General features: G+C 47.7%; 1 protein-coding gene across 2 annotated transcripts; it reads left to right on the top strand.

Moving 5' to 3' along the window:
- The first annotated feature begins 2,735 nt into the window (after positions 1-2,735).
- On the top strand, positions 2,736-10,053 carry DSEL (dermatan sulfate epimerase like). Of its 2 annotated transcripts, XM_045850208.1 has the most exons (3): positions 2,736-3,073; positions 4,105-8,625; positions 8,936-10,053. In XM_045850208.1, the coding sequence occupies exon 2, from the start codon at positions 4,978-4,980 to the stop codon at positions 8,614-8,616; it is 3,639 nt and encodes a 1,212-aa protein (XP_045706164.1). In that variant the 5' UTR covers positions 2,736-3,073; positions 4,105-4,977; the 3' UTR covers positions 8,617-8,625; positions 8,936-10,053. The 2 variants fall into 2 exon arrangements, with proteins under 2 accessions (XP_045706164.1, XP_045706163.1); XM_045850207.1 differs by having other exon boundaries at positions 4,105-10,053.
- The last annotated feature ends 729 nt before the right edge of the window (positions 10,054-10,782 follow it).

The raw sequence follows: 10,782 nt of genomic DNA, 5'->3' as shown, positions 1-10,782 counted from the left end.
ATTGAAATCATTGTTCAAGTAGTTTTCTGTCCTTTACTCCCATTCCAGCCCACCCACCCCTCCCTCCCCACCTCCCTCCCATTGAAATCAAGACTAAAATCTTATGTAGATTTAAGATCTTTCTATATAGTGAGAAATCCTCAGAGTGATAGACTGTGTGGTCCTTCACTTATATTAAAATAAGATACTGCTCCGGGGTTCTGAATTTAGCAGCTGTTGGTATACGTGTCTCTTGCCACACTCATAAAGGTTTTTTATGTACAATAACATAACATATAGTTCATCCCTTCTGTGGTTGAATACATTATTTATAACTAACTTTGTGCCATTGTCATGTGTGGAAGGAGCAATAAATAATTAGAACTCTTCATTTGTAGCTCACCAGAAACAAGAGTCTCTTCCTTTTTTCACAGTGCCATTTCCCTTCCACCTTTTCTGCCAACAATGAGCGGCGGTCAGCTGCAGCTCGTTGTACGTCAACACACGCACAACTAGGAGGCGCTGCAGCTTCATGTGAGTGAGACTGAAAGCCCACCTGAAGATGCAGAGAGGTTAGCTGCATCCCACTGATGCAAGGGGCAAAACCTAAAGGCCGGGATGTCTGTACCTGAATCTGTTCATCTGCGAAGTGAAAATGAGCATATTGATGTTAATAAACCTGAAAAAAATGGATGGAAGTTAAAATAATTTACCTGCCAGATGTTAGTGCTCCTAATGATCTCTATGATTCACCTTGGCTTAAGGAGGCACTTGGTCGGGATCCTAAGAACAAAAGAACCCATCCACATATTTTGTTCTGAAAAATGGTCTGCATATTTACTGACCATTTACTAACACTAATTCCTGGGCAGTTTCCAAAGTGCCTTTTTGCAGAAAATTATAGGAATCTCTACCATTGGGCTCAACTCTTTTCCCCATAAAGGAGGCTGGAAGCCATGAGTCATCTTCCTAAATCGGGGGCCACAGAGCGGGGCGGTCCAGATGTTGGCAGAAAGCTCTGTTTCTGGAGTTCAGTGCAAGACTCTGTTTCAGAATGAATCTCAGTGGAGGAGACCATACTTGATGTGAACCAACAGTTAAAAGTTCAACTCATCTAAAACATAGAGCACAGCACTTAAAAGGGGACTGGGTGACTGCTTGCACCTTGAAGGAGCAGTGCACAGAGCACAGCAGTTGGGTAAAATATTAAGCATAAACAGAGGATCTGAGGGCTGAAGACAAACACAGATCATAAAGTGCTTGAGTGATTCTTTCTGGTTAGGAAAACCTAGGAGGTATTTACAGAAGGATTTAAGCACCTGGGCTAAGACCAGAATGATTAAAAGAATTTTGTAAGACAAATTTCAACTAGCAAGTGAGAGTGGTGGAGTACAGGATGCTGTGCAGTTAGGATTGGGATAAGTGTAGGTACCCAATTGTCGGAGCAAAAGCAGCTTTGGCCGTTTGGGCTGGGATAAGGTTCCCAAGGGGACAAAACAGAAAAATGAAGAGATAGAGACCACTTTTCACTTCTGAGGTAAATTACTTGAAATTTATCCTCCTAGCAATGGTCTATTGTTTGGTTTTACTGGAAGTGATCTAAGCAAGACACTCATTTTTTTTTCGTGGATACATCTGTCCATTTACCAAGATGGGATGGAGCAGGAAACAGAAGGATCCCTCAGTCCGGTGGTCAGTTAATTTACAATGCTTCATGTTCCCTGAATTCCTATCACTAAGTTATTTGTGATAGTTGAGGCCAGACCTTGGGTTGGCTCATGCCAAAGTGTAATCTGATACCTGTGAGAAGTTCCCCAGGTGGAGTATAGCAGGATTCACAGCTGCCTTAGGATTTCCAAACCCTAGAGTTGCAACATGTGTCCTAGTAATTGAGGCACACCGTCTTTCCTGCCCGGGGTTTTTACTGATTTTCTTCCCCATTTCTTTAATAAGAAAGAGGCTCCTTCCACTTGTTTGTCCCACACCTTCCCACATTTTACACTGCAGAGAAACTCTTTCAACTCATGAAGCTAATTAGTGTTTTTTTGTTTTCCCCTGATCTTTAGCATCTGTGCTCCTGAAGTCACTCTCATATTACTCTGGTGCAATGATTTTGCTTTCCTAAATGACAGCGCCTTAGCCTGGCTGCCTTTCATCCCCCTCCTACTCAGCCCTCGCTCTTCCTAAACGGCGACTGCTGACACCCCACAGCATCACCCCTCCCGCCCGCTCTTCTCCCATTTGTCCTCATACCCAGAGTCTCCTCCGTCCTTCTCCTATCCCCTGTCCTGTTACAGTGGTCTTCGATCCCTAACCAAAGGGACTCAGCCGGCGGGCAAGAACTTTAGACACTCACACTCCCAAAGCTCCCTTTCTGGGGGTCCGCATTTCCCAGAGCGCGAGGCGCCGCTCCAGCCGGGAGCCCACCAGCTTCGAGCCCCACCAGATAGCATTAGAGCGTGCTGGGCTCCACCCCGTCTGCCCGGTTCCCGCCTCGCCCCCAGCGGGGCGGGCCTCAACACAGTCTCTATGGCCCCGCCCCCAGGCAAGAAGCCCCGCCCCGCCCCGCCCTTTGTTTCAGTCCATCGCCCTCCCAGAACCCGAGGCCCCGCCCCTGTCTGGTGCCGCCCCGCCCCTGTCTCCACCTCCCGCCCACGCCAGCCCCGAGGCCCCGCCCAGGCCCCGCCCCGCCCCCGGCCCGCGTCCCCAGCTCTCGCCCTCCCCGGGCCGCGCGGCCGGAGCTGGCAAGAGGAGAGGCGGCGGCAGCGGCGTCGCAGCTTGGGGACGCCGGCGCTCCGCTGGACACGGCGTCCCCGAGAGCGCCCTCCTCGCACACCTCTGCCTCCCGCGGCCCTCGGCCGCCCGGGAACGCCTGCCATTCCCCGAGGGCAGGCGTGTCCTCGAGGAGTGGGGCGGGGAACGATCGCGGGGCCGCAGCCTGTAGGAGCGCGGGGAGCGCGGGGCTTGGGGAGCAGGGAACCGAGAAGAAGATCGGGCAGCCCGGCCCCCTGCGCACCGCAGTTTTCTCCAACTCCCCACCTCCTCCGCATTGGGGCCCAGCGCTGCTCGGGGACCCTGTCCGGATTTGCCGAAGGTAAGCGGACTTGGGCCACTGAGGGGTCTCCTGCCCGCAAACCGCCGCCAGAGTTCGGGGAGCGGGGAGCGTAGGATGGGGGCGTCACGTTCGTAGGAAGTGCATAAAAAAATGCAACAGGCGGGGCGGATCGGGAAACTCCTGGCGTTAACGTTTCCCTCGGAAAGGAGACTTGTCCAGGACTGAAACTTGGGTAGGTTCTTCCCATCCCAAGAAGCGCAGAGGGAAGCTGAGCCTTAAGTCTGGGTCTGAGCTCCCTCTGGTGGTTCCTGGTGAGGCTGGAACGGAGGCTACAGGTGAGAGACGGGAGTGGAACTGCCCTTCTTTGCTTCCGCATATTGTCATGATTTCTCCTTTGAGGAAAGTGACTGGTCCTTTAAGGAGACACCTTCTGATCTCATGAAAGCTAAGCCCTCTAACGGAATAAAAAAAAAATCCTTGCAATTTTTTGCTTTTTATCTCGGAGTCCTTTGTGACAAAGCAACAAGAATCATAGCAGGGCTCATCTCTGGGTAAACTGCATTTGAATAAAGGATTTTATTTATTTATTATTTTTCTACACTTTTAATTACATGTATTGGGATGACATTGGTTAATAAGATTATGTAGGTGTCAAGTGTACAGTTCTATGATATGTCATCTGTATAGTGGATTGTGTGCCCACCACCCAAAGTCAAAGGCTCCTTCCGTCAGTCACCATACACTCCACTCTTTACCCTTTATTACCCCTCACTGCCCCCTGAAAACATTTTAAAAGGCGAGAGCAGGCTGCAGTTAAAATAAACACTGTTGGCAAAGTTAGTTCTTGTAGCTGCTTGTCATCTGCCAGTATTCATTGTTATCCCAATGTGTGCATTTAAAAGTATAAGAAGAAAAAAAGAATCACCTGAGCTAACTTAGATTGTACTTAGTAACAGATGTCATGGTAATTCTGAAACTTGTGTTCGGTGCAAGATTTGAGTTATCAGTTCATACTCACTCCCAGCATATCTGCGGCCTCAGAGAATTTCTTTGTTTTTTCCCCCCCTCAGAAAAGAATGTCATGAAAAAGGAACAGAACAGAGGCGGCACTGCAGGTGAAAGGGGAGTTTTCTTCCCCTGCTGGTGGTTACTTTGTGATTGGAAGAGAAATACCTGGCTGGCTGAAGAGATTAGATTTTTCTAGCTGTACCGATGAAGCTGATAAAAGAAGACACAAAAATGTTCCCTCTCGATTATAATGGGCTGATGAGTGAGAAAGCCTTCAGAAGACAGATTTGAAATGAGGGCAGGAATTTTGAGTTCTTTAAAACCAGGTAGGACTTTGGACACATGTGGAGGATGCTTTTCTCCCAAAAATGAAGAAGAAAAAAATCCTCAAAACTAGAATTGTAAAAAGTTGAGAAGAATAACAGCCGAGTCCACCACAAAGATTTCAGGACTTCATCACCTTTGGACAGACACACCCAGGGGCACCCTATGTGTATGGGGATTTTATCGCTGGTGATGGTTTCCTGTGCTAGGAATGACTTACGTTGGATTTTGGAGCGCTTTACCTTTTTTCTTTTCTTCCTTTCCTTTTTTACAATGTGAGTGCTAACTCTTCCTGGATTCATGGTATGTTTGACTGTTTCTACCACTGTTTGCTGTATGATATGGGAAAACTAGAGGTTTTAACATTTTCCCGAAGCTTTATTGGAAGCAAAACTGCATTAGGGACAGAAGTATACAGTGTAAGTTTTCTCTTTTTGGCAACTGTGCTTGCTTTGAATGAGCTGAGTGTCAGCTGGATTTCACAGCATAAGTGATTCACAGCCTTTGTTTTATCAGGGCCTCACGTGTGTGCATTAGACGGAGCAGATGGGAACCACATTGAGCACTGTGTTTGACATGATCGCCTGAGGAAAGGAACTCCCTGATGGATCATGGCGTTAATGTTTACAGGACATTTCTTATTTTTAACGTTAGTGATGTTTGCTTTCTCTACTTTTGAGGAATCTGTAAGCAATTACTCTGACTGGACAGTTTTCGCAGATGATATAGATCAGTTTAAGACACAGAAAGTGGAAGATTTCAGACCGAACCAAAAGCTGAAGAAAAGTCCGCTTCATCCAAGTCTATATTTTGACGCGGGAGCAATCCAATCAATGAGACAAAAGTCTCGCACAAGCCATTTGCATCTTTTCAGAGCTATCAGAAGCGCAGTGACAATTATGCTGTCCAACCCGACGTACTACCTACCTCCACCCAAGCATGCTGACTTTGCTGCCAAGTGGAATGAAATCTATGGTAACAATCTGCCTCCTTTAGCGCTGTACTGCTTGTTGTGCCCGGAAGACAAAGTTGCCTTTGAATTCGCCTTGGAATATATGGACAGGATGGTTGGCTACAAAGACTGGCTAGTGGAGAACGCACCGGGGGATGAGGTTCCAGTCGGCCATTCCTTAACAGGTTTTGCCACTGCCTTTGACTTTTTGTATAACTTACTAGATGAGCGCCGGAGACAAAAATACCTGGACAAAATCTGGGTGATTACGGAGGAAATGTATGAGTACTCCAAGGTCCGCTCTTGGGGCAAACAACTGCTCCATAACCACCAAGCTACTAATATGATAGCATTGCTCACGGGCGCCTTGGTGGCTGGAGTCGGTAGAGAATCTAAAGTCAATTTATGGAAGCAAGTTGTAGTAGATGTGATGGAGAAGACGATGTTTCTCTTGAACCATATTGTCGATGGGTCTTTGGATGAAGGCGTGGCCTACGGCAGCTACACAGCTAAATCAATCACCCAGTATGTGTTTCTGGCCCAGCGCCATTTTAACATCAACAACTTGGATAACAACTGGTTAAAAATGCACTTTTGGTTCTACTATGCCACCCTTTTACCGGGTTTCCAAAGAACTGTGGGCATAGCGGATTCCAATTATAATTGGTTTTATGGTCCAGAGAGCCAGTTGGTTTTTTTGGATAAGTTCATCTTAAAGAATGGAGCTGGAAATTGGCTAGCTCAGCAAATCAGAAGGCACCGACCCAAAGATGGGCCGATGGTCCCCTCCACTGCCCAGAGGTGGAGTACTCTTCACACTGAGTACATCTGGTATGATCCCCAGCTCGCCCCACAGCCTCCTGCTGAACACGGTACTGCAAAAATGCACACGTTCCCTAACTGGGGCGTAGTCACTTATGGGGCTGGGTTGCCAAATACACAGACCAATACCTTTGTGTCTTTCAAATCTGGGAAACTTGGAGGCAGGGCCGTGTATGACATAGTTCACTTCCAGCCGTACTCCTGGATTGATGGGTGGAGAAGCTTTAACCCAGGGCATGAACATCCAGATCAGAACTCGTTTACCTTTGCTCCCAATGGGCAAGTGTTTGTTTCCGAAGCTCTCTATGGACCCAAGTTGAGCCACCTTAACAACGTGCTGGTGTTCGCGCCATCGCCCACGAGCCAGTGCAATAAGCCCTGGGAAGGTCAGCTGGGAGAGTGTGCACAGTGGCTCAAGTGGACCAGCGAGGAGGTGGGGGACGCAGCGGGGGAAATCATTACTGCCTCTCAGCATGGGGAGATGCTGTTTGTGAGTGGGGAGGCAGTGTCCGCCTATTCTTCGGCCATGAAGCTGAAAAGCGTGTATCGTGCTTTGCTTCTCTTAAATTCTCAGACTTTGCTAGTCGTTGATCACATTGAGAGGCAAGACGATTCCCCAATCAAATCTGTCAGTGCCTTCTTTCATAATCTGGATATTGATTTTAAGTACATCCCGTACAGGTTTATGAACAGGTATAACGGCGCCATGATGGACGTGTGGGACGCGCACTATAAAATGTTTTGGTTTGACCATCGTGGCAGTAGCCCCGTCGCTAGCATCCAGGAAGCAGAGCAGGCCGCCGAATTTAAGAAACGGTGGACCCAGTTTGTTAATGTCACGTTTCAGATGGAATCCACAGTCACCAGAATTGCATATGTGTTTTATGGCCCATACGTCAACGTTTCCAGCTGCAGATTTATTGATAATTCCAACTCTGGACTTCAGATTTCTCTCAACGTCAATAACACTGAACACGTTGTTTCCATCGTGACTGACTACTACAACCTGAACACAAGATTCAGTTACCTAGGATTTGGTGGCTTTGCCAACGTCGCCGATCAGGGCCAAATCACCCGATTTGGTGTGGGCTCTCAAGCGATAGTAAAGCCCGTGAAACGTGACAGAGCCATTTTCCCCTTTGGATTTAACTTTAATGTAGCAATTGGGTTGATTTTGTGCATCAGCTTGTTGATTTTAACTTTCCAGTGGCGGTTTTACCTTTCCTTTAGAAAGCTAATGCGATGGATCCTAATACTCGTCATTGCCTTGTGGTTTATTGAGCTCCTGGATGTGTGGAGCGCGTGCACGCAGCCCATCTGTGCGAGGTGGGCGAGGACAGAGGCCGAGGCCAGCACGACGTCCGTGTCCTCCCCAGGGCACCACGTGGATCTCCCGGATGTTGTCATTACCTCACTCCCTGGCTCAGGAGCTGAAATTCTCAAACAGCTCTTTTTCAACAGCAGTGATTTCCTCTACATCAGGGTCCCCACAGCCTACATTGACATCCCTGAAACTGACTTTGAGATCGACTCGTTCGTAGACGCCTGTGAATGGAAGGCGTCGGAGATCCGCAGCGCAAGGTTCCACCTGCTCCGGGGCTGGCTGCAGTCTTTAGTCCAAGACACAAAATTGCACCTGCAGAACATCCACCTGCACGAATCCAGTAGGGGCAAACTGGCCCAATATTTTACATCAAATAAGGACAAGAAAAGAAGATCGAAAAGGAGGGAGTCTCTGCCGGAACAAAGAAGCAGAATGAAAGGCGCCTTGGATAGGGATGCTGAGTACATCAGGGTGTTGAGGAGGCACCTGGTTTACTTTCCGAGCGCGCGGCCCGTGCTCAGTCTAAGCAGCGGGAGCTGGACCTTAAAGCTTCATTTTTTCCAGGAAGTGTTGGGGTCTTCCCTGAGGGCATTGTATATAGTCAGGGACCCTCGGGCCTGGATTTACTCAATGCTGTACAGTAGCAAACCAAGTCTTTACTCTCTGAAGAACGTCCCAGAGCGCTTAGCTAAGTTGTTTCAAGTGGAGGGAGGCAAAGGCAGATGTAGTTTAAACTCGGGCTATGCGCTCGAGTATGAATCACTAAGGAAAGAATTATCAAAACCCAAGCCGAGTGCAGTCTCCCTGTTGTCCCATTTGTGGCTGGCGAACACAGCAGCTGCCCTGAGAATAAACACGGATCTGCTGCCTACCAGCTACCAGCTGATCAAGTTCGAGGATATTGTACATTTCCCCCAGAAAACCACCGAGAGGATCTTTGCCTTCCTCGGGATTCCTCTGTCTCCTGCTAGTTTAAACCAAATATTGTTTGCCACCTCCACCAACCTTTTCTACCTTCCCTATGAAGGGGAAATATCGCCAAGTAATACTGATGTTTGGAAACAAAACTTGCCTAGAGAGAGCATTAAACTGATTGAGAACATCTGCTGGACACTGATGGACCGTCTAGGCTATCCAAAGTTTACGGACTAAGCGCTGCGGGTCAGCAGAAGTTTGCACTAATCCTTCCCAGCCTAATGTGTGGACGTCAGTTAGAAGCGTTTGTTTATTCTTGTCCTCTGTGTGTGAGAGTGTGCGTGTGTGTTCAGTTAGTTATTTGCACAGAGAGATTGTTTTAAAAATAGGCACCGTATTTGGCCTAGCATGATTTACTTTTTATGTCACCGCTGTCTTGCCTTTGGTTCTGAACGATTCTCTGCGAAAATGCTTCCACCACAGAGGTGTGGGTGAAGGTCTGTTGTGGTCAGGGGAGATATGGAAATTTTAAAGGTTTTTGTCTCTCCATCTGCAGCCGTGCCGCTGGGTCCCGGAACCTCAAAGACGGCTCAAGGCCTTCCGCTGTTGCTCTACCCAAGCAGCTCTTCCTTTCAAGATGGACTACAGAAGTCCCTTGTCTTTTTTTTTTTAAGTTCTTCCAACACATTTATCCTGCACAAGAAAATAAATCCTTTACTGTGTATAGTGTTTAGTGATATCACTGGGGAAATGGCGGAAGCCTGTATCTGAACTGTAGAATTCCTTTTGGAAAATCCAAGTGGAAGTACAGAAGGAGTATGTTTTCTTTGCAGGTCACAAACGGTGACCAAAAAGCCTCCTTCACATTTTCTCCTTGGGAGTGATGGGGTCAGTCTCTGAATAATCTGGGTGCCAAGAGCTGGTGGAGTATTTTCGACCTGGTCTGCTTAAAACTCTCTCTGTTTTGCCTCCTTGAAGTCACAGCTGCTAGGATCAGGCCACTCCCACCCTGTCCTTTCTGTCACTGTCCTGCAAAACAATCCGAGGTTACTAATTGCGAAACACCCTGTACTTGTGGGGATTCCCCCCTCCCCCCCACCCCCACCCCGGTGATTAATTTTGCATTAAAGCCTGACACAGACTTAGAATCAAACTTCTTTTTGTGGAATTGTCACCATATGACTCAAAGGAGCAGAGCCACTGCGGGCCGTGTTTTTTTTTTTTTTTTTTTTAGACTGGAAACAGAGTTGGAAAAATGCCTGGCTTGTCTTGCATCCCTTTGAATGAGTTTACAGACTGCCAGTGTTGGCAAATGGGAGATGATGTCAGCGGCATCTGTTTCCTTTACCATCTGCATCTCATTATGAAGGTAGTCGTCATAAAATTGTGGCTCGTTTTATTTTGGTAGGCGCTGAAATCAGAATGCTGGACCAGTAGAAGCCAGTGGAGTAATTACAGTGTACTGGATGAAAACCATTAGGCAGTGTCGACACTTGATGAAAATCTCTGTACAGATTGCATTTTTCTTCCTGATGTTTCAAACTGTCATTTCCCCCAAGCTCTCGAACACTTGGGAGTCTGTCATTCTGACCTAGATAAAAGTGGTTCTTTCTCGGTAGTTTGTTATTGTGTCAAAATGTGCCTCCAGAGTGATAAAGCTGTGGACATGTTACATTCCAGCTGAACTTAGCGTGGTTGTCATTTTTTCCCCATTACTGTGCGAGCGAGCGCACGCCGCCCCTCGGCCCCCTGTACCTACTTCCCGGAGCTCTCACGACTTCCTCCACAAGGTCAAAATGAAAGAAAATCATATTCGCACAGGTGGAGAGTGCAACGGAAGACCTGAATCTACCCTGTAATTTTCAAGGAAGATGATTCTTCCTGTATCTCAGGGTTATCAACAAGCATGTAACATTGCTACACAGATGATAACTAACACTATTTCCATTATTGGCCAGAATCCCCGTGTTTGCTTGCAATTCCCACGATGTGCCACCTCGAATGGGACCCAGTGAAAAGGCTTTGGGTTGGCAGTAATGTTAGGTCTGATCAAGGCAAGAATTAGAAATGTGTGTAGGTAACAAAGAAAGCGGAAACTATACCACTGCCTTTCTTTTAAAATTGTACAGAAACACGCCCGTGGGCTGAAGAGAGCCAGGCCGAGTGTGTGGAGGAACTGAGGGAAAGGAGGGAAAATGAGGAGGAGTTCTGGGAGTGAATGTGGGAACAGTTTGGGGAGCCTGTTCTCGATGCCAGTGAACGTGACATGCTTAACAGCATGGCCCTTACAGTGCACCCTAGCTCGTTCCCCCCACAGCTATGTCAAGGTGAATTCTGTCAGTGTACTCACTCCCTCCCACCCCACTGCAAAGGAAGGAGAAGACCTGTGTCACATGTCCCTGT

Source organism: Phyllostomus hastatus, unplaced genomic scaffold (assembly GCF_019186645.2).
Source record: "Phyllostomus hastatus isolate PE091 unplaced genomic scaffold, TTU_PhHast_1.1 phas_contig_80, whole genome shotgun sequence".
NCBI classification, from domain to species: Eukaryota; Metazoa; Chordata; class Mammalia; order Chiroptera; family Phyllostomidae; genus Phyllostomus; species Phyllostomus hastatus.
Note: the sequence above shows the minus strand (reverse complement) of the source record. Positions and strands in the feature narration are given on the sequence as shown.

Excerpts from the sequence above, each read along its gene's own strand:
- DSEL (XM_045850208.1), top strand. The coding sequence starts at position 4,978 with ATGGCGTTAATGTTTACAGGACATTTCTTATTTTTAACGTTAGTGATG.